Consider the following 26,861-nt stretch of genomic DNA (forward strand, 5'->3'; position numbering starts at 1 on the left):
CCCCGCGGAGGGCGCTACGCTCGCGGTCCGTTCCACAGGGCCACCCGCGGAGCATGGCCGGCAGAGGGGCCGGCAGAGGGGCCGGCAGCGGCCCGCAGCCGCCCGCCGTGGCGCAGCCGCCCGCCGGCGGTCACCTGTACCCCTTCGTGAGCGCGGAGAGCGAGGGGCCCGAGGAAGAGGGCGAGGTGTCGGAGCTGCGGCCGCGGGGCAGAGAGAAGGTCCGGCGGAGCGCGTCGAGGGACAGGCTGGATGATATCGTCCTGGTGACGAAGGACATCCGGGAGGGGGACACGCTGAACGCGATCGCGCTGCAGTTCTGCTGCTCGGTAAGTGCCTGGGCGGCGCGGGGCCGGTCCCGGGCCGGCTGCGCGCGGAGGCTGTGCGTGGGAAACGCCGTGTTTCTCAGAAGTGGAAAATGACGTCGCAGTGTTCGGGTTACACCGCAGAGTTCCGGTTTCGTGGGCTTTTCCCCTTAAAACTAATGCAGCTGTGAGAAACAAGTGCATAGCTTTGGATGTGACACTCTCTTAGAGTCTAATGTTACCCTTAAAGCTATGCTGCAGTCACAGGTCGGCACTTCTCGTGCCATCCGCTGTTAGGCTGGGTGATGAGGGGGAGATGTTGGTAAACGATCTTAAGGGTTCGTGTGGAACCCTAATTCCGTTAAAGTAGGGCGAGAAATTCTCCGTAATTTTCTTTTGAATTCTGCTAAATTGCCCTAATATTTTAAGCATGAGCATGCTGTACTAAGAGCTTTCCATCCCTCTGCACCGTTCTTTGCGCTCACTACTTCTAGCTCAGTTCTTATATTAGTCTGGTGAATGTCCCGCCTACCTAAGAATTTTGGCTGGCCAGTACTGAGTAAGGCAGTGGCATTGGTCTTGATTGATGTTTCCAGTTTTATCCGGAAATTAGCTGTGCGTGCTGGTGGGACTGACTGCTAAGTGCACAGGTGCTGTGAGGTCAAGTTCAAAATATGTATTTACAGAATATGCTGTCATCTAATTCTTCAGGCAGAAACAGAGTTGGGGCCTCCTGTTGTGACTTGAGGTATTAAAGTCTTGATATAACTGTTTCCTGATTGTGACAGGCCTGAGCCTTATTAATCAAATCTTGGCTTCAGAATCTACTGCAATTAAGTATTATGACTCAATCAGGCCTCACTAAGAAAGGAAGGATAACTGAGTTGTGCTCTTTTTTGCAAATTTAAGAGAATGTGGAAGAGAGATCCTGGGGCTTGAGGCAGATAGTATAAGTTGCATTGTGATGGAATCATAAATTAGTAGGGTAAATGTTGCATTTGGCAGTCTTTTATTCTTATGTAATTTATTCAGCATTGTGCACGTAACAAATATACTGTCATAGGAACTGAAAGACTTCTTCACATTAAAAAGATTCTTGTGAACTTGGGTACAGTACATCTCAAAATGGGCATAGTTCCTGTGTGCTTTGCAGGTGTTGCAGAAAAGCACTGAATTATGGTATATTCAAAAGTACTTCATTATGGTGAAGTTTGTGGCGGTGCTTTCTATAGTAAGGGAGTTACCATTTGAAAATGAAACCAGTGATTTTCCAAGGGCACTTAAACTCCTGCAGAGTATTTCACATTACACTTAAAATCTGAACTTAGTGAAAGCAAAATGGGATTCATTTTGGGAAAGAACAGGGAAAGGGGAGAGCTGACTTGGGTAAGATAGACAACAGTTTCAAAGTTACACTTCTGCCTTAGTTAAATTCTGCCTTAGTCCCCAGAAGTAGCAAAAGACCATGTGGCTAGATGAATTGCAAACTCATAATTTGTAATAACTCCTTACTCAGAAGTTTTCCACTGAATTAGAAATTAACAGTAATTTACATAATTTGAAAACAGTGAGGTAAAGTCTCATTCATTTCACAGAGATAATTGCCAACTGATAGTTGAACACACATATAAATAAATATATCTGTGTGAAGTGACTTTTAATCTTCTTATTGATGTGAGGAAGTTTTTACATCATCATTAATGTTCAGATTTGGTCTTTGACCTTTCTGACTTCATAGTGTATGAATGGGTATCAATTTAGGGGGGAAAAAAAAAAGGTAATGGTAATATAAACCAAAGGTCTTGCCTTAGACTTAGACTTTAAATCTGAACTTCATTTGAACAAAATGAGATTCATTTTGAGCAAGAATACGGAAAAGGGGAGCTGCCTTGCTAGGGCAAAAACAAAGACCTTGGCTTTTATTTCCTTACAAAAGACTTGTATTTCTTCAGGGTATAATACCATTAAGAGAGTTTTGGTTTGATGGAGTATGATGTTTTAGCTGTTGTTCTCATTTTTAGGTTGCAGATATCAAGAGAGTTAACAATCTTATCAACGATCAAGATTTTTTTGCCCTGAGGTCTATCAAAATTCCAGTGAAAAAGTTCAGTGTATTGACTGAAACACACATCTCTCCAAAAGGAAGACCAGCTCTTCGGCCTGCTCTGTGTTCCCCAGAAGTACAGGAAACTTCTCTTTGTGATAAATTCTCTGCTAATGAGACTGCTGGCAACTTCTTAAAAGAAGTCGATCGAGATATAGAAGAAATAGTGAAGTGCAATGATACGAAGAGAGAGAATCTGAATGAAGTTGTTTCTGCTTTAGCAGCCCAACAGATGTGTTTTGAAACTGATGGTAAAACTGAAAAATGCAAGGATCCTTACTATGGAGCAGACTGGGGTATAGGATGGTGGACAGCAGTAGTGATTATGTTGATTATTGGCATAATAACTCCAGTTTTTTATCTCCTGTATTATGAAGTTCTAGTGAAAGCAGATGTCAGTCACCATTCTGCAGTGGACCCTCCCCATTTCTTTGTCACAGCAGTATCGCGTCAGAAAGAAATAGAAAATTGAATAAATACAGCAAATATTATAAAAGTTGATAATCAAGGAGACCTTCAGCATTAACAATGGAAGATCCTAGACAACTGTTATTTGTAGATACATAACATAACCTTAGGTAAAGGGGAATCCACAGAATGCAAAAGGCACTTGGAACACAGAGAAAAAGTGTAATGATGTGTGACTTGCCTTTATGGGTAGTGTTCCACTACAAGGATATTTCTGGGGATCACATAATCTCTGAATATGCCTGAGACAGGCTATTTGCAAGACTGGGGTGTAAATTAAGGTATAAAGTCATCTCTGAAGCTTTGCACTTTTTTCTGTTTTGATAGGCATGTTTCTTAATTGATGATGAGGTGAAAAAATGTAGTTTGAACTAATACACAAGGAATGTCACTGTGAGTGTCTTTTACAGCCCACAAATGGGCAAATGGGGATATCTAACTTTTAAGCATCTGAAAGTATTTATAGAATTCATAGTACACTTGACATTTTAATATCAGGTTTACAGTTGTAAGTTAAAGTGGTGTTCTCATAATTTTATCTTTCCTATAGAGTAAGATTTTTTTAAAAACTCAATCATTCCATAATTAATTGCCACTATGAAGTTCTTTTTTACAATTGACTATTACAGAGGCAGTACCAAATACTTAAACTGTTTTCAGTATAGGCATAGGGTAATTTATTTACTCTGTGTGTGATTCTGTGCCTCAACACAGTCCATTTAGGAGTCTTTCTGAAACTTCACATTCTTCCTTGGCATCCTAGTGAAAACTGACTGGACTGCATTCTCATCTGGTCAGTCACCTGTGTGTAGAATGAAGGAAGAACCGAAGTGTGGCACCTTGCTTTAATGTCCCCAGTACTCCTTATTTTATGCTAATAGATTTATTTTTCCCCCCTCTGGTTAATCTCAGTTCAGGACCAACTGACTCTTCAGACAGCAGTCATGTGGGTACTGAGCATGCTAATGGTCTTGTGCCCATGAACCTCAAGCACTTAACTTTTTCCTGAAATGTCCTAGAAAACTTTAAATGGTATTTAATGCCTGCTAGCAAATTCTAGCAGAATAGACAACTTGCAGCTTCAGACTTGTTCTTTACATACTACTGTATTCATTAGCCACTGTGCTCCTGAATGTTTCTCTTGGAGTTTCATGATCAACCTTGGTTTTCCCCTCTTCCCCATCTGAAAATGCTACAAGATAAAAAACCAAAAAACATAAATAAAAACTGCACATCTCCGGACTCTTCATACACAAAGGAGGTACTTGTGTACTCAGAATACTTTTAAATAAAAACTGAGATGGTGCCTGTAAAATTTTTTTTTTTTTTTGTTATATTTGCCTTGTGGAGCAAGAATTCCATTGCCCTGTTCAAAACAGTGTTTACTACCGAACCCCAAGATAACAAACCTGATTAGGACTTAACAAAGAGAAGTGGAAAAACAGTCGGTATCCTTTAAACTACTATTGTAACCTTCCCAATGAGTGACTTGACTAAGTATATACGGTATAAAAAATCAGGTAAAGTGAATGTTTTCTAACTGTTGAGGTATTCCACAGTGCTTTATCAGATTCTGAGAGTAAAGACTTAGGCCTCATCTATTCTGGGGGCACCTGTTGCCCCAAGAAGTGGGGCAGATAGTCTTCACTGGCATGCCAAGTGTATGAACAAGAATTGGCCAACTTGAATTATATTGGAATTGAGGCAGGCCAAAGCTTGAAGGAAAATGGTGTACAGTTAGGCATGTGAACTATAATCTGTGGCTTTTGAACCCTTTGATTAAAGGAGCATCTGTGGAGATAGTGAGCCTACTCATAGTCTCCACACTAGAAAGGGACTACAAACAGGCATGAACTTGATGGTATGCATAACACTTGTTTTCAAAGATCTGTTTAAATAGTAGTTCTTTTCATTAGGAGAATATGCCAGTAAGACAAGCATAAACACTGAGGTAGCAGTTCTGTGCTATATGAAAAAATGCTTTGCAAAATAATTTATGGTGGCTATTGTGATACAGCTTCTGTGGTTAAAACTTTAAAAGGTGACTCGCTCAGACAAGAAACCTTTGGCACATGAAAGCAACTGTTTTCTGTATAGGACGGAAGTTGGTATATAATGTGTCAGTTTTTGGCTGCAAGCCTTTTTATTTGTTTGCTTCTTCCCCCATCAGACTGTTGCTGAAACTCACCAGTTCTAATACTTCATACTGTCATTTTTTATGGATTTGTCAAAGAACATTAAATTAGCTATTGTGATGATGCAGCATAAACCTAATTTACAGCACATACCTGAACTTATGGTTGTTAAATTGCTATCAGTGCAGAAGTGAAATTAACTTCAGTTGTGGTTTGACTAGGTCAGGAAGGTCTCTGTCCTGTTGATGTATGGATACAGAGGTCTGTGGTGGTACAGCTGAAGAGTCATGTGGTGTGTCCCAGACTTTGGGCTTTTACACTGTTGAAGACATGTGGCTTACTGGCACTGAGTTAAGGATGATGGGCTGTGATTTACCTTAGGATAAACAGTCTCTGGAAAAACACAAAGGGACAGCTGTTTTATTGGACGATAGTCCATTCTAACCAAGTGCCTGGCATGTTTTTACATACATATTATGTAGAATATTTCATACAGTACATTTTTAAATACAGAGTTAACTTTATCAGAAGATGCAGTAGATTTCTTTTCAAGACTGTCGGACTCCTGATCCTGGTAATCTACAAGCGTCAGCTGGCTTGGCTTTCTGCAGAATGCAGGGATCTTTACAGCTTTTTTCCAAAGTACAACACAACTAACTGGTAATGCATCATCACATGTCAGCCCTGAATAAATAGAGTAGCTGCTGTGTGGGCAACTTAAATCTGATTCAAGTTAAAATCTGTGAAGTTAGTATTTTAGAAACTGACTTGTTAAACAAACAAAACAAAAGACAAACAAAAGAAACCCCCAAAACGAACAAACAAAACACAAAAACCCCACAAACACAGAATAATTGAGTTGTAAATCACCTTTGGATTAATTGCAACACATTTTTCAAAAAGTGGGTTTTAAACTTAAATGCATGTTACACTGTTGGATCATATAAAATCAAAATGTTTTTAATATGATATACTTGGGAGTAAGTTCTCACAAGTAGTGTTTGTAACTTTTATAAAGGCTGAAAATACAACTTTGTGAAATACTTCTGAGTGAGGATGCCAGTCTTATTTTAAAAACTTCTGGTCCTCTGCTTTTAGAAGAACATAAGCAATATACGTAAAATAAAGATTTTATTTTAGACTGCAGTGAAAGTAGTGCATCTAATATATTCTTAGTTCTACATACTTTGTATGTTTTATTACAGCAGGCCACTACTTGTATTTGTTAAGGCAAATTTTTATGTATGATCTAAAATAAAAACCTTTGGACAGCAAGTATTTTTGTAGGTGGTAGCTGCATATGGCATTCATATCTCGCATACCATATCTGCAGCCTTAATGGTTTATCTTGTTCATGCCTTGTAAACTTTGAACTTTTCTGGATAAATTTCAGAGAACTTGTTAGTTTGCAGAAATAGGTATGAACAACTAAGGGAGGGATCAGCGAAGTTCTTAGATGGTGATATGACTACACACTGAAAGCAGTATTATTCTTCTGTGCTATAAATACAGGATTTGAATATATGCATGTCCAAACTTGAAGTTTGCTGAAAACCAAAGAACAGTTATAAGTTTTATTGTCATTATGGTGTTGCAACAAATTCTAAGCAGTCAGAAAATCAGCTTCTAAAAAGAGGTGCAAGTGTTACACCTTTGGAAGAACACAATCTCACTGCTTTTCAGAAGTGCCTTGGCACTGATCTGTGTCCTTGCAGAACTCATTCCTAAGTGATGGCCTTATTTGCCATTGCTAAACTAATCCCGGGGTCCAGCCTAAGACTCTGCAGCTCCCTCTGGATGATAGACATGACTACAGTTTACATCTTTAAGGTGTCAGAAATACCTGATTTTTACCAGAGTAGTATTTTTCAACAGTTCAGCAGGAAGGTGGCTGCCCATTAGCAGAATGATTAATGGAAAAAGTAATTGGTCCTCAAGAATTACTGTCTGTTACAGAATAAGGTATTGTACTTGTTCAGGCAAACCACAACTTGTCAACAAATTGTTACTCATGGAGTAACTCGTTTCTAGGGTTAGTTTTATAGTTCCGTCTTTGACAAAAGCCATCTATTTGCATTTCTTGTGTTAGGAAGCAAGGAGTCTCACCATTCACCTTGCACGGGGAGAAGAGCTAGCAGAAGCAGTTACAGTCACAGCAAGCGAATTTAATTTTCAGCATGCTTGCCTCATTCACATCTTCTGTGTTTTGTATATCACACACAAGAAACAGGCACACCCATTCAAGAAACAACTGCTTATGTGTGTGATTAACTGGCAGAATACGTTGCCTGTGCAATGGAGCTGAATGTTTATTACACATTGTAGTCAACAACACTTCAAAATAAAAATGTTATTTTTAACAGTTTTTTAACACCTCTGAGTTGTGACCTGCACAGCATTTTAGTTTCATTTCCTTTACATATGATAGGTATTTTATCAGAACACTTGAAAATTACACCTTAAGGACCGAATTCTTACTGCATACAGAAGTTCACAGAATAATGCAGAACTGTTTCCCAGTCACCAATGAGGTGAAATACTTTTTTTAAGAAAATAAAACACAACTCAAAACCAACCAACAAAAAAACCTCTGATCAGTAATAATGTAATAACACTGAAAAATAGTATTTTTTACCATCAAAAGACAGTAAGATACAGAGAATGTGCTGTGACAGTGTTCTTCAAGTATCTAATCTCAATAGTAAGTTTTCAACACTTCAGCTGTTGGTTCTTAAATAAAAAAAGGATGTTCCCAAACATTCAGGTTTTGCTTTTCTCAGCATTCTCTTGTTTTTTCTAATTAAAACGTAATGCACTAAAATACTTCACCACATTCCTTTTCTCCATTTTGTGGTTTATTTCTTACTGATTTGTTGTCTGTTTCTGTCTAGTTTGTTCTGTAGAAAAGTAAACAAGTACATCAACAATTGCATAGATAACAATCATCTGCCAGCTCACTTAACAGCTCTGTGAGATAAGAAAGTATTGCCCTAACAAGTGGAGAAACTGAAGCTGAGGGCTGAAATTTTCATCACTAATGAGTGTACTGGTGTAAACCAGGATTCCATAATTTCTTAAATTCTGCCATATAGTCTTTCTAAGCCAAGTTATCCTTAATTATGATTTATGCTGATTCATAAAAGTAATATATTTTTGTGTGTTCCTTTTTACCAAAATACTAAAGGCAATGTGTTCTAACTAGACTAACGGTTCTTCAAATTACTGTCGTTTGTCTACATTACTAAGGTCCTTCCAAGTCAGTTTATGTTAAAGTGCAGAGTTGTCAATTATTTTCAGTCACCTGAACTCAGAAGTTACATAAAGTTCTTCAGAGGAGTCAACTGCCAATGAGCAGCTTATGTCCATAAAGGCCATATGTCTTTTTTTTACTGTGGTCATCAAGAATTTCATTATTTGTTTCAAGAGTTGACTGTTGAGGCACAGAATTGACTAGTGCAAATTGAGACACAATTTCAAGTAAAATGCGTATGTTCTTTTTCTGTGCAGAGGAAACACAATGGCATAAAGCTTACTCCATCAGCTGCCATTCCAGAATGCCTTAAAAAGGCATGTCTGCAAAACACTTGGCTAAAGAACTTAACAAAGGATTCCCTATCCTCTTTTACAGCACAGTACAATTAAACTCCAGTGTGGTTTTGGAGAGTCTGCTTAAAACCAACAGAGCTAAAGCATTAGGTGTATTGATACCCAGTCTACCTCCAGAATTCTGCTTCTGTAGTAGTAGCATAAGGTTTGAGCAGTGTAACATGTAGAAATAACAGTTAGTGTGTTGCTTCATCCATATTGTCATCACTGACAGCTCCAAAGTCATCTCCGTCTTCAAAATAGGAAGAAATGTAGTCATTTTCTTAAACCAATGGAAAGAAAAATCACTGCAATTCTGGAGAAGACAATTTATAGAAGAAACATGATTTAAACTGCACTTGAGCATCCACACTTTAAAATAGTAATAGATTCTTGGGAATGAAGAAGGAAAATTCTGTAATGAAGTTCTGATATATATAAAACAAGAGGCAGCACTTTTAGTGCTGCAAAGGAGTATCTATTGATTGTGTCAGAACACATTCTTGTGTTCTTGATCTTTTTTTCAGAGCTCTTTGTGAGTAACAAGTCTAGAACACACACTTAAATTTACAATACAATGTAGTGCAACAAAAATCATGAATGTAATAATTTCTCCCACAACAATTCTCCCTTATTGGGAGCTAGGGACGTTTGTCAGCCAACACACTATCAATGACCAGGATCTGACTCTGTAAATAGGAAAACTAACATTATACTTCTTCATACTCTTCTTCATCATATTCCTCTGGTTCTTCTGTTTCATCATCTTCACCTTCTTTGTCTTCTGTTCCATCTTTCTCATCTTTGGATTTTTCTTCTTCCTCATCCTTCTTTTCTAGCTCCTGTCACAAGGCAATCTCTTTACAAGGTAATCCCACGTTACAGAAACAGCATATCCTCCATACTGCCGAAGAGTTAAGCTGCAGTTAACAGCAAGACACTTTGTGTAACAGTGCTGTGCAAATGTCTGTCAATATTTAAACCAAAACTATGTAAAGCACAAGAACTTAATAAGGACTTACTAGGTCTAGCATCAGCCGTGAAAAAGTATGTCTTGTGTAATAAACTGAGATGATGATTTCTCTTTACCATGCACTGTTAGAACAGTTGACAGAAGGCCATGTCATACTTGATAAAGCAATACGATATACTGTATGTAATAATTTCATCAAACAACTGGTAGATCACCAGGAGAAAAAATGCAAAGCTGTTTCACCTTTAAGGTTCCCACTGAGATATGGTGAGTAATTGCCTACAAAACAGAGGTCACTTCCTAAATTTCTCTATGTTTCTTCCTTCTCAACTTACTAAATTGTTTAAGTTCCAACATCAGTAGATTGGTGAAACAGCAACAGATTTAAAAGCACTGGCACACATTCCTCCTCCTGTAAGCTCCAATAGTAGCTCTACTGTTCACATTACACTGTATTGCTACCCAGTGAAGACCAACTGGTTGTTGCGTTCAGGTACAAACAAGAGCAAAGAAAGTCATTTCTCCACAGCCAGGCTCTATCCTTACCCTAACCCTCACACCACCACCTGCAGAACAGTTGTCTGTCAGAGTAACAAGACAAGACCAGAAAAAGGCTGTGCTGGTTATTTCATTTGTACCAAGAAACATACTAGCTTTCATTTTCCTTCAATTTCTACTGTAAAATTTAGAAATATAATGCACATCATATGCCACATCTTACCTCAATTTTTTTAATCACAACCAGATTACTTTTAGGATCAGAGATTTTTGCCTTTTTTGTTTTTGCACCTGGTGAAATAAAATATATCACTGTTATTTTTTTTAATGTGAAAAAGATGAATTCTCTTGTTTTAGTTAAGAGCAAATACATCCTGAATATGCCAGGGAAATCCCATACTTTCTGTATTAAAATTACCTTGGACTTTGAGGTACATCATTCATAGAGATGTAAATGCCTGATTTAGGTAAGAGATGCCTAGAAGGCCAGTCTGAAATTCAGTTTGAACAAGTAGTTGACGAAAGGCTGGGCTGAAGTACAACATTCAGCTTCACAAAATCCTAGTCACCTATATACTTAAAATATGTTAAGAAACTAGAACAAAATCTCACATTTCATCATCTTGAAAAGATAAAAACTCACTTACTAATTTATACAAGACATTAATGACAGGTGGGTGCTTCAGACAAGTAGATGTAAAAAAATGGCAGAAGTTCATTGGCCCTAACAAAAGGCATGATTACAATAGCTGCATGGCTTTTAGATGACAGCTGGCTCTCATCTAATAACTCTGTGTTGTGTATTTTTCCTTAGTCCCCTGATTCATGAACATAATCTTTATTGTCACTCCCTGATTAACTACATGGTGGAGCAAAGGTCAAAAATAGCATTCCATATACCCATGTAAGAGTTACCTGGATGGAAGCACCCTAAACCAAAGTTGCCCAAATATCAGCCTAATACTCAAGGAAGCATAATACTGAGAACTGCTGAGAAAACAACTGTATTTTGTCAAAAGCATTTGTCATAAATAACATTGAGTTTATTCCAGTGTTTTGCCTAGGAAAGAATTATATGACTAAAGCACTGCAAAGAGCTGAGGGAAGTCAAGCTGTTTTGTAAAAATATGAACAGCATCAAAGCAAACACATCCAGAATGAAGTAGGCTTTTAAGGAAAACAAGTGGAAAGTGCAATTCAGAATTAATCATCCCTGCACAAACTCCTGCAAGCTTTTACAAATAATGCATATAGAGCAAACATGTGAGACTTGTCTCTAAAATCTGGTCATCTTTGGCCCTTATAAAATTAAGAGACACTGACCCATTGTTAGCACTTCAAGGAAAATAGCTCCCTACATTATATACCTTAGAGGTGCAATGGAATACAGTCTAATCTAATTTGATTCCCAAATACCTGGTCTCGCAGTACTTGGGCTAAAATGCATATGTCTGAGTGCTATATACATATGCATATGGCTGGCCTACAATGTCAACTGAACCCAGATGACACATTTATTTATTTATGTATTTATTTTATTTTTTCAGCAGGTACTGCTGGTATCTAGGATATGGCATTTCACAGCCCAGGGTCAGTGTGAGAGAGATGCGGAATTCTATCCAAAGTTTTGCCACTGAGAAGGCAGGTGATCAGGTCTTCCATTAAAATATTCAGGAAAACCAGAAAGAGGGAGGGGAGGTGTGTAAAAGTAAAGCTGTCGCTGTGCATGGAACTGTACTGATTCCAAAACCACTCCTGCAAGCTACAAAGTGAGAACGGTAGGAACCTGGTTTGAATTTCTGTGCAAATTCTGTTATTTGTTCACCTTTGTTCCACCGTGGTTAAAGTGTCACCTAAGTTACTGTCCTCAAAATACAACAAAGATACATACCAGGAGCTCTAATGGGTCACTGATCTGCTATGTACAAACTTCCTGACTCATAACTGTATCATCAGGATTCCACAAAAAAACCCCTAAATGCATCATCAGGAGTCCACAAAAAACCCTTAATCCCACATAGGTTTTGCTTTTAGGGGAACATATTTTTTAATCCAATCAAATTCTGATGGTCAGCTGATATTTGCCACTATAACATGTAGCAGAATGTACTTTTAAGAGCCAGTAGAAAAACTGGTATTAATACCCCCAGTGACCAGTGATTCTCTTTTTATGATAATCATTACCTTATTTTAAGAAGGAATAATAATTTTCATTTATTATTTCATTGGATCTTGGCGAGATAACTATTGGGCATAGGCTTATAAAAGTCCGTGGTTTCTTCTTTTGGAATAAAACCCCAGGTATATTCTGGTGCCACCTTTGGAGAATTTGCAAATAAATATTTTGTTTTCAGTTGAATCTTACAGTCTACCTTCAGTACCATGCTTTTCAAAGATGCTCTAAAAAGGAGCAAAGATTCCAGCTGATCCAGTCTCTGTGACTACACACGTTCCCATTCCTTTTTCCATTTTATCTGTCAACTGAAAAATTACACATGAGGGACTTGGAGACGAAGAACAAGAAGGCAAGCAATTATATATAAACAGACAGCTAAACACAGGAGGCCAAGTGTTATTTCACATAATCTGAACAACAGACTTCTACAGAGAACTTAAATTAAGTCATGCACACTAGGAAACACTCTGAAAAACAAATGATGCTGTGTAATAAAAATCTGTTTTCCTGTAAGAACTACCAATACCACCTCCAACTGCTTTTGAAGGATCTGGTTCACAAGTCTGCAGAAGAAAGCTGAAAAGAAACAAAAAAGTAAAACCAGGGAAAACAGAAAATAATCTACATTAAATGACATATGAAAGGCTTAAAAAAATGCAAAACTTAACCGAATCATAAACAAGAAAATTGAGAAACCCAAAATATAAAGGAAATCTGAACAGCCAGTTACTATTGAGTAGAAGGATGAGTGCTGATTAATGATATGAGTTTTCAAAACAAAAAGATTTGTAGGTTTTTTTTTAATTTTTCACTGTTACATATCTTGTATGTTAATATGGTGCATCAATACAAAAGGCAGAAAAAAGGAAGATAAATCTGTTCCAGTAAGTTAAAACATGCTACAGAAGCAAAGCAAAACCCACAAAAGACAAGCACGCTAATAAAATATTTAGAAAAAAATCTGCCAAAACCCCTTAATTATATAGACTGATGAACATTTCTAGCATATTTTTCCTCTAACCACCTCCAGGTATGGCTTTTATCTGTCAACTACTATGTAATATTTGCTTCTTAAAAATATATAACATACCGTTTTTGTTTGCCTTCTTTGGTTTCATCTCTCTTGGGAGTCTTCTCCAATTTGTACAGAAAATAGCTTTAGTATAGAGAAATGATGATTTACAGCAGTAATCCTTCCCCTGCCACCAGGGAAAGGAAGGGACCCCGTCTGTGCTTGATCTTATTTATATGTATGCCAAAACGTTTTAGCATAACAGGAATTCTAGCTGTAATTTAAATTGAGGACAGGACTCAGCATTGCCATTTCACCCACATAATGACAACTGGCTTCTATCCCAAGGAGACAAAGTTCAACCATTCCAGTGGCCCATGAGCTCTTCAACTTACTAAACTATCGTGTAATTAAATTTGCAGTAGTGAGCTATAAAGATATGGTTGGGGAAGGCTAATATTATAAAATACAGCTGCCCATGACAGACATCAGGTTGGGGTATTTTTAGTACCGTCAGTGTTTGCTCCCAGTTCAAAACTGTTATCTGTGCAGTGAGTAAGGAAAAAGGAGAGCAGGAGTGAGTACTTAAGTTTGCATTTGTGCTGGAAATCAGTGGCTACAACTGAGTAAATAAATAAAATCAGAATATTTCCTTTTTTTTTTTTTTTTTTTTTGACAAAACAATACTTACGTTGATCTGAAATCATGCAAAGAACAATACCTCTCAACAATACAGGGTTGGAAGGAATACATGACTTGGTAAGGATTTCATACTTTTTATTCTTTGAAAAATAGTGAATCAAACACTTAAGAGCAGAACATTTCACAGGCTCATAGAAAATTAGCCTTTGATAATCTCATATATTACCTGGTGTCCATGTTTCCTGCTCTTTTTCATTGTCCTGGTCCTTTTGACTGTATCTCTCAATTGCTGTAGAGAAGGATACAAAGTGTTATTCAGTTCACCCAGTTAAATGGCAATCCAGACACAGTCCCTGATATTTTCAAGTAACTAAACATATAGTGTATTTTTCTAATCCCACATTGAACACTTTCCTGTTGTCAGACAGTAAAAAAAAAATACCCCAAAACAAACCAAAACCACTCAATACTCCAAATTTGTTCTTTTGTCCTTGAAAAGCATGAAATTGTTAAATGCAGATTTATTCAAGGAAACTGGGAAACTAGGTTGAAACATCAAATGTAACACTAATTCTCTATTCAAGAGTTTCACAATCAAACCTTTACTACAAAACCAGTGAGTAACATTTAACTTCACTATGTTAACCATAAAGAGTAACCAGTATTCCCAGGTCTCAAAAGGCTGTGTCTCAGTCTGATCATCAGCTCCCAAGACTTCCAGTACAATGTAATGGTAAAGCTTTGCATTCTATCCAAGACTTCCAGTACAATGTAATGGTAAAGCTTTGCATTCTATCCAAAACAGCAGCCAAACACTTTAATCCATTTAACCTCCTTCCAGGCACAAGAATTAAATTGAGAAACGCACTGTAAATAATACAGTAGTTACACAGTGTAAGTACATCCATTTATACTGAATAACCTTTTATGTACAATCTCTAATGCCAACAGCAATACCAAAACTTTAGTATTTTTAAATCAGTCTAATTTTTTCTTGCCAAATTACCATATGTAACTGCAAAATCCACTTCATGCAAAATTACTGAATCTGATTGCACTATTAAGCTAATTAGGGATAATATTTGCAGATATGATACCAAAAAATAGTAACAAGACAGACTTTGACCTTTAGAATCAAAGACTTCTAGCATACAATCACAGACTCATAGAATCACAGAAGAGTTTGGGTTGGAAGGGACCTTACACATCATCTCATTCCAGCCCCACTGCCATGGGCAGGGACACCTTCCACTAGATCAGGTTACTCAAAGCCCCATCCAACCTGGCCTTGAACACCTCCAGAGATGGGGCAGCAGCACCTTCCCTGAGCAACTTGTGCCAGTGTCTCAACACCCTCACAGTAAAGAATTTTTTCCTAATGCCTAATCTAAACTTACTCTTTCAATTTTTTCATTTCCTGTCCTGTCACTACATGTTCTTGGCCCCATCTTTCCTGTGTAAGTTCCCTTCAGATACTGGAAGGCTGCAATTAGGTCAGCCTGAAGCCTTCTCTTTTCCAGGCTGAATAATCCAAATTCTGTCACTCTCTCCTCATAGGAGAGGTTCTCCATCCCTCTGATCAACTTGGTGGCCTCCTCTGGACTTGTTCCAACAGGTCTCTCTTCTTCCTGTGCTGGGACCCCACAGCTTATGCAGAACTGCAGGTGGGGTCCCACCAGAGTGTGGAAGAGGGGCTGAATCCCCTCCCTCAACCTGCTGGCAGTGGCCCAACCCAGGGTATTAAACAACATGAGATTCCCATGCACCCACTTCTCCAGTCTGTCCAGGTCTCTCTGTATGGCATCCCATCCTTCAGGTGTGTACTCACCAAGGAAAAAGAAGACATCATAAATGAAGCTAAATTTTAAACTTAGCTATTATGAAGGCAAACAGAACCTTCTCAAAATTTTGCAACAAAGAGTCTACATTTAAAATAAGTGTCTCAAGCCACATTCATAGATGTTGTAGAAAACTATCAGCAATGAGAGGAAAAGAAACTAGTAGTTTTGATTGAGATCAAGGCTCTTTAGTGAAGAAATAATTGCTGATGCCGTCAGTAAAAAAATACATTGACTGACTCTTGCCACTCACAGCTAATGAGCTAATTCCAAACCACTGCCAAGGTGGCAATCACCCAGTCTTGGCAGATGTAGTACCTACAGGAAAAATATAAGTAATTCATAACTTATATAGTGAGGAAAAAAAAACAACTTTCCATAGAAAATGCCTGCTATACACTCAAAATTAGCATTTAAATGAATTATGGAAATCTATGCTATATGGCACATTAACACATCAACATTTCCAGAATGAGATACAGCTTTCATTTACTACCTGAATAATGAAAGAGACAGCTACATCCAAAATGTTTCCCTTCTCACACTTCAAAAGACCACTTGGCTCACATACGTTGTTCTGAGGTGTTATAACAATCCATTCACTCTTGTAGCAAAGACAATTCATGAAGTTCCTGCTTACAGTCCACCCCATAATGCCCTCTTAGTTTTACAAGATGTTTTGTAAACCAGGTAACAGAAAAGATCCATTAAGAATAATCTACTCTGCAGTTTTCTTAAAGCTAGACCACTTTTCCCACAGAATGCAGTCCCAGAGAAGACTGCACACTGCAACTGAGATAAAAACAAGCTTTTTAAATTGCAGACCATCAGTGATGTAATTATAACCCCACCCCTCAGATGTGGCAGTTTTGAACAACTAAAGATTCAGTAAAAAGATACCTCAATTTACCAACTTACCCTTGCAGAGGTGATGAGAACATTTGAAGCATTATTTGAATAGATAAAGTGGCTGTCTACCTGCTTCCCCTGCAACTGCTAATTTTGGTAGGAAAAAAACAGCTTTCAAAGCGGGCAGTTCTACTAAGGAATACACTCAGCAGCAAAGAGAGTGTTGTGGCAGTTGTGGCTGCTGCTGGGGTGGCTGGAGAGCCACAAGGCCCAAGTGCAGCCTTAAACTTGTGGTGGGCCGGCTCTGAGGTCTAACATCTCCCTCAAGCTTACAGCAAGTTCCTACAAGCCTTTGTTTTTCTAGGCAAATCAATGGTTTCTGGTTGGCCCGCTGGCCCTCCACCCCTTTCTATGGATGTTGTTTTTAATATGTACATTGCCTGTTTAATAAGTGTAAGTTCTAGAATGTTCCCCGTTCTTCAATGCCCCATTGGTCCCCGTCTCCTTTGTCCTTCCCCTCTCCCATCCCATTGGTTTATCGGTTTCCAGTCTGTGCCCCCCCAGCTCTCTCCTGATTGGTTTTTCATCCCTCTATAAAACCCCTGGACCCTCCACTATCCTGCTCTTTCGTCCCTTGATCCTTCCCAGAAAAAACCTGTGGACAACCCTACGGAGGATCCCACTCGTCTCCTTCATCTGCGGTCAATGTTTTTGGTGTGCCTGTGTGTGTGATGTGCTCTCAATCGCACCAGTAGTTGTGGGTGTTTGCATGGAGGCTCCAGAGCTCCTCCTGGGTGTCTCCAATGAGGATTGGCCTCCCTGAGAGTGCCGGATTCCTCAAGGATGCTCGGGGAAGACGCAGCACCAATTCCCTCGGCCAACACAGCAGGCTGTGTCAGGAGAGATCTCTCCATCTCAGAAAGAAGGTTGCAGGAACAAAGATAATATTGAGGTGAACAGTAAGAATGATCACATAAGATAAAGCTGGAAAAGAGAGATAACATTTTCTCATAAAACAGCTGGTTCACTGGAAATAACCCTGGCTGGCTCTCAGACACAGTAGTTTCCTTTTTTGTGCCTCTAACAGAAATAGCAAACTTCAAGCCTGACAAAGATCAAGAGCACAGAAAGCCTCTAGTGAGATGAGAATCCAAAGACACTGGTATCTGTTTACTCAGAAGATGAAAGACGACATATGATAAAGGAGTAATTAAAAATTCTTCTATCATCATAAAGGGATCCAGCAATAAGGATCAGATCTATTCTTGCCTCAGTTTTACCTGGTTACACCACCTGGGCTCCAGCTGTAAATCAGGGGAAATACCCTGTCTTTTGTGATCCACAACATCTGGCTGGCAGTGTGTTCACTGCTCGCACTGCAGAGTGCTGCTCCATTTTATACATGGCTTTAGTACATGAACAATTGGACAATAAGGTGTGTTGAATTCAAAGCCTCATAAAAAAATTGCATACAGTTTCAAAAACATCTAGAATTCACCATTACACCATGAACAGAAATTACCAAAAATTCTGAGGGGATTGGACTATGAACCTATACATTATCAATATCATGAATATTTAGCCAGATAATATTCTGATGGGTTTCGGGTGGAAATGACACCTTACATTTTAGAGTTTAAGTCAGCTCTCATTATTCAAAATCAGCAAAAGATAGGAAGGAAAAGATTATCCAGTGTTTATCCAATTCAGATTTTTTAAATGCTTTTACAAAGCTGTAATAGCCCTTGCCATTTATAACATTTAGAATAAGGATTCAGCAGCTGATAAAACTAGGCAAAAAATCATGAATGAAAATAAGCACTCCTCACAGTAAAAACGTCCAGTGACTTCTACATTTACAATACCCTCAAAGTATGGTAAACAGACACGTAAGTCTTTCTTACTAGTCTTTCACATTCCTTCTTTCCCACTAGCTCCTCTAGCTCAGTTTTCTGACCAGGAAGCTTGAATTTTAACAGTATCAATGATGTATGACTGGATGTCAAGTATTACTCCAGCATTTATTGTTATCAAACAATAACAAAGCAATTAATTTTTAGTTATGTGTAAGCAAAAGAAAATCTTAGGTCCCACAGAGTAAGATCAAGATTTGGCTTCTAATCCAGCTCTACTTCTGATAAAAACTTCAATAAATCACTTATCCTCACGTCAATCTTCATATTTCAAGGGACTTGTCAGTAACACTTACCAATATTTCCTGAATGGACTTACGGGGAAAAAAGCTAACTACCTTTTACAATGTCCATCTATTAAATATAATATTATTTTCAGTATGTCTTTACACTATTTCAATGAAAGCTGAATTCAACACTAGTATTTAATACAAATGTCTTTGCTCTGATGAAAAATTTTAGGGTTTTGTAACACAGAAATGCCAAATTGGCTTGTATTGGCTGGCATATAATTGAAAAGACTGCATGTAGATGGTCTATATGTTTCTTACTGTATACCAAATGGAATAGATGTTCGATACCTCTCTTTTCCACACAGCTGCTTTCCAGTTACAGCACTTGAATAAGTGTAAAAGCAGAAAAATTCCCTGTTATTTTAAGCTGCCATTTTTACTTCCTCATTATCAGTATGAAACTCATCCTCAACACGTGCTTTTCACTACATCAGCCTTCACAGAATAATAATAAAGATATAAATAAAAATAAAAGGCACATAAACAAGCCTTGATGTTTGTCTTCTACTGCCAAGAAGTATGGCATTTTCATAGTTCCTCTAAGATCTTGTTTTAAGGCCAACATGTAATCTTCATCTTCTCCTGTTTTCAGAGGCACTGGCTTATTTTCTGTACTCTGTATGAACTGTGTTTGTTATTTATAAGGTCCTGATATCCACCAAATATACAGGTACACTAATAAAAGCTACAAGAAACATAGCTAATAAAAAAAGAGTGCAAAAATGCACTATATTACTTCTCAAGTACACTTCATTGCATTTTGACATGCATAGTAACTGTGTTTACATCCAAATTTATACCTTTTATAACTTCACTGTACCTTTCTGCAAGAATGTATCACAAAATCAAGGAAAAAATATAATAAAACTGTTAAATAGTCATTTATAGTAATCCTAAACTCTTAATTGCCAAAATTAGTTATTCTCACCAACCTAACTTACTCAGAAACCATTCCTTCTCTCTTCAGAGTAGTGATGGCCTTAACCTCTTCTAAGAAAGTGTAATAGCTACATTAAGTATGATACCTGAATAACACAGGCACCCTTTCCATGACCATTTTCATGGAAACAGGTTGTGTTGTCATAAAACCAGGCCCTCAAAAAATTCAGTTTCTACTTTAAAAGAATTGTTTAAGGTTGGATTTTTGGGGTTTGTGGGAGCTTTTTAGTGGGTTTTCTTGGGGTTTGTTGTTGGGGTCTTTTGTTTAACTTGAATCTTGAAATTGAGAAAGATAAATATGCAGAAACAGTTTTTAAAATATCCAGATTACTACAGCCAGAATTACAGAATTGATGTTGTTCCTCTCATGTGATGAATGGTGCTCAATCAATATCTGAGTGGTACATTGCAAAGCGTGAAGTGCTATCACAAGTCCCAGATCTGGACAATAAAAGGAGCTTACTGCTTCCAGCTATATTTGGTTGTTGGCTAACACTTTAAATCACTTAATGTTGCTGATGGTAAGCTGATGCTCCTTAACTGGGTTTCTAATTGCATTTAGACAAAGTTTGTGTAAACTCAGAATGTGTCTAATAAAATATGCAATGGCAATAATTCACTGCTTCAAATAATTTCACTGTAAGTTAGTCAAAGCTATAACATACTTTTGGTCATTATCCAGTCATTAAACCTAACACTTGAATTTTTCACTGACTCTATTTATACAAGTGGGTTAACTCTGATTTTCCTGAATGGCATCAGATTTCCCCTGAGAACTTCAACTTGGTTCTGAAATTTTATTCACATAAGGAAGAAAGCTTTTCTAATGGGTGACATTAAATATACTGGGGCTAGTAATTCTCCTGTAAGGCTGACTGTACCTCAAAAGCTGCAGTGTATACAGAATTCAGATGGCACAGAACTGTGCTACCAAGCAGCCTGCAACATTCACATAAGAAACAGTTACAGATTACTTAGTTACATGAAATCACACATCTTAATTGCAATGCTGAACTAAGAGGATGAATAATATATGATTCAGTAAGTCAAAAGCTTCCTTGCACATCAAAACACAGTCAAAAAATGGTCTTTATTCCCCTTTGATTTTCAAATACATCCTAAATGCCAAGTCTCAATTAAGCTCCCTTAATTACAAAAAGTATCTTTCAGTTATTTTCAAATGCTGCCTTCTGAGGTACAGGACAACCATACACAATCTTTCATGTTTGCATAAATAGGGATTTTCTAAAATCAGCAAATCCATTTATACCTTCAAAGATTAATGTAAACTCATTTCAGACTCAAGTATCCAGTGTTTCCATTCTTGTAATGTCCAGAAAACCAAATCATGATGAGAACTTCAACACACTAACACCTTGCAAGCAATCTAGTTAAATACAGGATATGACAGTTAGCAAAGGGGCAGGAAAGTAATAGTAAGAAAAATGGTGACTTTTATTATTATAAAATCCAAAGTTCTTAGGATTTTTCATATATTTCATTACATTACCTAAACATAAGCATGAACACACTTTACCTGAACACAGAGCGTGCTCCAAGATACTGGCTGTACTTACTGGAAATGGTGGTGGAGGCTTACAGATGACATCAGGTAGAGCTGCATCTTTACCACAGCAAATAGCCTCAATGCTGAAGGTAAATGAAGCACATCCTCCTCCTCTACCTGACTCAGCCTTTTGGATGCACTGAAAATATCACAGATTTTTAAATATTTATTTTCCTTACATGTTTCAAATTCATGTATATATTCCCAAGAACGTTAGTGCCTAACAAAGACTACAGTCACTTTAAAACCAAAGGTAATTTTTATATGGCAAGACATTTTCAATGTCCATCTTAGATTCTTCCACAGACTATAAATTTGGTACATGAATAAAATCAGCATCATTCCCTTATGTCATTTTCTTCTAAACCTTAGATGCACTGTATTGAGTTCAACCAGAAAAAACAGAAACAATGAGGGAAAAAATGTTTATGAACCCTGAATTTTCTGTGACTACATTATAGTGTTTTTGTGTTGGAGAATGGTTAGAGGATGAGGGACATGGATCATTGATAAAGACAGATCAATGAAAGAGCTGTACAAGCAAAGGCCTGCAAGAGAAAATGTTTGCATGAGAAAATGCCTGTGTGAGAAACAGGCCTGAGAACCAAAAGGGAGTTTTAAGGAGGTACAGTGCTGTGCTGATAAGATGTACTGACCCTGAGAAGGGAAGAGAACTTTGATTTCTCAAGTCAAAACATAAATAATAGAAGCTTGCCAAATGTAGTCTTTTATCTAACCCAATCATGTAGAAGTAAGAATGCGCTTTTGTAAGTTTCAACCAATTAAGAACTGATAAGCATGTGCACTCAATACTATGTAAGTGCCTCTGTATTATCAATAAACGAAGCTTGCTTTATCAATCACATTGATTGTCTGCATGTATTCCCCCGCCGAAGTCAGCAATTTTTTTGAACTTTTCTCTGAAAACCAGTTTGTGTTTGTCATTCATGACTTCTTCATCCTGAATATTTTTTGTCCTTTACCTTAGTAACTATTTTTGGATCCTGACAAAGTGACACAGGCAAAGAGGTTTAAGATAATGAAAAGGCATGAAAAGACTCCAGCAGGACTGCAAGCTGACTCCTGAAAAAAAGGAGGTTTTTTCTTGTCATGGGTTAGCAAGCATAGTCCCGGAAGTGATGTTCTTGCAAAGAGCTGCTTACAGCTTCCTCTATGACCTAACAGAACCTATCAGCTGGTTAGTTTGAATAATGAAAATTTTTTAAGCCACTTTAAAAATTGACTACCTCTGTGGTCCACATTTAAGAATGGACAAAGCCCAGGGGAGCTCTGTCTCATTTCCGGCGCTGGGACAGGTAGCTGCAGGGCCCGTACGGGGCCTGCCAGGCCCAGGCCAGGCCCTGCTCGGGCCAGGCCAGGCTGGGCCAGGCTGGGGCACAGCCATCCTGGAGCTGATGGGCCCTGTTCCACCCACAGCCCCCCCCCAGCCCTGCTATGTGCAGACGGGCGGCTCCCCCTCTCCAGTTCTGCCGGAAGAATTCAGCTGAAGCTGCAAAGATCATGTGGCCAACAGCAGGAAGCGACATTCCAGCTGCAAGGCATAGGTGAGATTAACCCTTTTAGTGCTGTGAAGAGCTGAAAACCTGAGGGAGGAGAAAGAGGAGATGCTTAAAGCTGAAATTCTGTTGTAAAGCTATGGTGGTGATGGACTATGCTATATCAGAGTACCCACTGCAATTTCGTGAAGCATGGCGGGTGGGGCATTCAACTTGTACTTGTGAGCAAAAGCACCTATGCTGAAACAAGCAAATGCTGAAGCAGCTGTGATTTGAAGAGACATTTGAACAGGGAGAGATGGAAGCGGTGAGGACTCTTGCTCCAACTGGAAGGAGGAGACCTCTGTTCCTAGAGAGACTCCCAGAGATAGTCCTAGAGATGAAGATGCTTTTTTTCTCCCAGGAAAGGAGGAGGGCCTCTATTCTCAGAGACGGAAATGCTCCCAGAGATGGGTGAAGTTTTGTTTCTGAACGGCTCAACCTTAAAAGGGTACCCCAGTAGCTCAAGATTGGACCCTCGAAAGCAGTTGTGGGAAAAGCTGCGAGTTGTGGGAGGGGACTCTCACATGATGCGAGCAGAGAACCAACCTGGGTGGCTGTCTCGTTGTGATAGTTTCTCCATAGCATGAGCAAGAGAGACTCCTCTTCCCAAATGAACTGAACAAGGTTATTATGGAAGTGGTAAACAGACTGAACATCTCAAGGGCTGTCTTTTTGCATTGTCAATGGGAGAAGGGAGAAAGGTGGGCGGAGGAGAAGTGTTCTGAAGGTGTGGTATGATTTTATTTTTTTTTCCCTTCTTTTAGGTCTATTAGTAAACTTTTATATATTCTTTCAAGTTTTGTGCCTGCTTTGCTTTTCTCCTAATTCTTATCTCACAGAAGGTAAACAGTAATGAGTATTTTGGACCAAACCACTACATCTCTAACTAAAATATTTAACAAAGGTCATAAAAGAAAAAGAGCCTCCAAAACATTTACAGTCACATCTCTTCACCTTCACTGTTATACCAGCTTTCATCTCATGAATTGCACAACTCATGGGTTTACAAGTAAATCAAAATGTGAGAATGGAGGAAAATGTCAGTAAATGGGACCCAGGAGAAGCTCAGCTGAAACACTGTGATACTGCTCACTTCCCCAGAGCACTCAGAGGTCAGTCCAAGGCCCTAGCCCAGAAATCCCATGAGCTGCTCACTATTAACTGCAAGATTACTGTACTGCACCTTGCTTGGTACAAACAGCTTGTTCAAGACTTATTGCTGTACCTGTATGAGCACATCTCTCCACACAGAAGCAATGGCCTTTTTATTAAGGCCAGAGAAAACAAGTTGATGCCAATTTTTTTCCTACTTATTACTTTCAACAGAAATAAGCTCTGTTTGGATGAAACAAAATCACATTATATATTTCCATGTCACTCTGCAGCACAGAATACGGTCTGAAAAATAAGCAGAGACCAAAATAAATAATTTAAAAAAAAACCCAAAGCAAAAGCTAAGGCTGAATATGTAATTAACTGAAAGAGAAAAAGAAAAAGGAAAAGGAAAAAGAAAAAGGAAAAAGGAAAAAGGAAAAGGAAAAAGGAAAGAGGAAAAAGAAAAAAAGAAAAAAGAAAAAAGAGAAGAAATTCCTTTGAAAACATGATGAAAAGCAAGATGTGAGCCTTGCAGAATGAAGAACATAAAAGATAAAGCCCCAAATGTGCCCAATTATCTAAATGTTAAAAAAAAGGAAACAACAGCAGAACAACACAACAAAATAAAAGTTAAATGAGATGTTGAGCTAGCAAGGAAAGGCATTAAATGTAGTGAATATGAAGGTCCATTTTTAAAAAGCTGTTTTAAAATTAATTCTCAGTTAATTCCCTTAAAACGGCATTAGTCTGATACACAGTAACAAACTTTAAAACTAGCAGCATTTCAACTTCACATTTTTACCCAAACTTGTGATTTTTTCAAGTATACTGGCTTAGAAGGTTTATGTTTACTGACAGCACAAAGTGACAGATGGAGAAATTGTGAAGGAAAAGTTGAGTTGTACAACTAAGTCACCAAGCATGACAGTTACCACAACTAGTGTTCTGGTTGCCTTGAGGGATGTCTAATGGATCACCTGGGTGTATTTTCATGTTTATGGGTAGCTTGTGTGCCATTAATAAAAGAGAAGATTTTCAGATTTAAGCTTTTCAAATTCCTCCGAACCTATGCACGCAGTTTCTCGGGCAGCTGCTCAGGGGAAGCTGATGCTCCAGGAGGGAAAGGCCCGTGGAATCGCCATCCCCGATACCTGCTGGCAGCTAGTGAGACAAGAGCAGACGTAAGGAGGCTGAGCGCTCTGACGAGCTCTCGGTGTCCTACGCTTTCCCCACAACAAAACTCCTGATCGTGTTTTGTGGATCGTGGATCCTTCATTTTCAGGGGCAGGTGCAATTAGCTAAAGGGAAGAGCAGATATAAAAGATAGGACTGAACTTTAGATACTGAGATTTTGTGAGTGTCTTTTTAAACTGACGCCCGTGAAGATACTTGTCATAAGGATCACTAACCCCTGCCGTGTGAGAATACCCCTCTCCGCTCCTTTCCCTCTCCCCTCGCTAACCGTCCGCCACCCCTGGAGGGTCCCACCGCTCCCCACACGACCAGGGCATTTCGCCCTTACCTGCCCCTCCGCCGCTGGTCTCAATGGGGAAACGGGTTTAAATACGCGCCCCCTCACGCCACGGCTGAGCCCTCCCCCGGGCCCCTCCAGGCTTCCCCTCTCGTCACCTGGCGCCGCCACGCTCCGCCCGCGGCTGCCGCAGTGGGCCGGGCCCGCGCGGCCGCCGAGACGCTGCGGGAGTTTCGCGGCCGCGCAGCGACGACTGGGCCATGTCGGCGCTGGAGTGGTTCGCGCACAAGCCCCTGGGCGGTGGTATCTTTTGGATCCAGGAGCGCTTCTACGAATCGGGCAACCGGGCCAACATCTGGCTGGTGCGGGGCTCACAGCGAGACGTGGTGATCGACGCGGGGCTGGGGCTGCGCAGCCTGCCCGACTACTTGCGCGACGCCGGGCTGCTGGCGCCGACTGAGGGCGCCGGGCCGCGGCCGCTACTCGCCGTGGCCACCCACGTCCACTTCGACCACTCGGGCGGGCTGCAGCACTTCGAGGAGGTGGCGGTGCACAGCGCCGAGGCGGCGGCGCTGCTGCAAGGCGACAACTATGAGGCCGTGACGTGGCTGTCGGACCGGGAGGTGGCGCGGCCGCCGCGGCCCGGCTGGAGCGCACGACAGTTCCGCGTGCCGCCTGTCCGGCCCAGCCGCCTCCTGCAGGAGGGTAAGGGGGCCGGCCCCGCCGCCCGGGGGGTGCGAGCCGCGGCGGGGGCGCGGGGCACGGTGTTTTGGGTATTCTGGAGCGGCTCCTTTGCCGCTGAGCGCCTCCTGCTTTACTCAGCTCCTCGTATAAAGTAATTAAACCGATTAATTTTGTCACTCCTGTGAACCTACAGACCACCGGCAGTCAGCATGGGACCAAAAAGATGCGTAGTGGGTTAAACCGTTTCTCTCAGTTCTGAAAGTATTTGGCGGCAGAGTCTTTTTTTCCCTCTAGAATGAGAATCACTCAGCAGTGATTTAAGTGACTTAATTGAGCACCCCAGGTTTATCCTTAGGCTTCAGATGGTATGTCAGCAGGTTATGTTCTAGCACCCGTATTATTTATAAGCTGTCAAGACATAGAAGTGGAATTAACAGAACAATTCCTGAAATATGTACCGAGAATACTGTTTCTGTTTTACAGAATTTACGTGAATTTTATGTGAATACATTTACTGAATTTTACCTGACTTACGTAAAAATCACTTGTTACTGATGTAGCATTTACAGAAGTGGCTTGTTCCAGATAAAAAAGAAGTCATTTAGTCTCTCACAGGAGACAGTGACTAGGGTTTTTGGTAACAAAACACCTAAACTTTACAATACAGTTCAGCAGAAGTTAAAAGGTGGCTGTCAGACAGGTGACACCTTTGGCATGATACTTCCTCTCTTCTTGGTTTTATTAGGCTATCCCACATA

At 39.5% G+C, this 26,861-nt stretch overlaps 2 protein-coding genes and 1 long non-coding RNA gene across 10 annotated transcripts in view; 2 read left to right on the plus strand and 1 right to left on the minus strand.

Moving 5' to 3' along the window:
• Window positions 1-5,129, plus strand: LYSMD3 (LysM domain containing 3). Its single transcript, XM_032095179.1, has 2 exons — window positions 1-326; window positions 2,324-5,129. Exons 1-2 carry the CDS (start codon window positions 54-56, stop codon window positions 2,876-2,878), a joined length of 828 nt encoding a protein of 275 aa, XP_031951070.1. The 5' UTR covers window positions 1-53; the 3' UTR covers window positions 2,879-5,129.
• LOC116437510 lies at window positions 3,350-25,680 on the minus strand. Of its 8 annotated transcripts, XR_004237337.1 has the most exons (5): window positions 24,881-25,523; window positions 24,079-24,251; window positions 21,305-21,433; window positions 12,250-14,184; window positions 7,294-10,356 (listed from the first exon to the last, which is right to left on the minus strand). It is a non-coding gene; the product is annotated as an uncharacterized LOC116437510 (long non-coding RNA). The 8 variants fall into 8 exon arrangements; XR_004237341.1 differs by lacking the exons at window positions 24,079-24,251; window positions 24,881-25,523 and adding an exon at window positions 3,350-3,676 and having other exon boundaries at window positions 5,163-10,356; window positions 21,305-21,837; XR_004237338.1 differs by lacking the exons at window positions 24,079-24,251; window positions 24,881-25,523 and adding an exon at window positions 25,578-25,661.
• Window positions 25,582-26,861, plus strand: part of MBLAC2 (metallo-beta-lactamase domain containing 2) — a 5,544-nt gene continuing 4,264 nt past the window's right edge. The window contains exon 1 of the mRNA XM_032095178.1: window positions 25,582-26,124. Within this exon, the coding sequence (XP_031951069.1) occupies window positions 25,680-26,124 (445 nt within the window). The 5' untranslated portion in view covers window positions 25,582-25,679. The remainder of the gene's footprint in view (window positions 26,125-26,861) is intronic.

This window comes from Corvus moneduloides, chromosome Z (genome assembly GCF_009650955.1).
Source record: "Corvus moneduloides isolate bCorMon1 chromosome Z, bCorMon1.pri, whole genome shotgun sequence".
Lineage (NCBI taxonomy): Eukaryota > Metazoa > Chordata > Aves > Passeriformes > Corvidae > Corvus > Corvus moneduloides.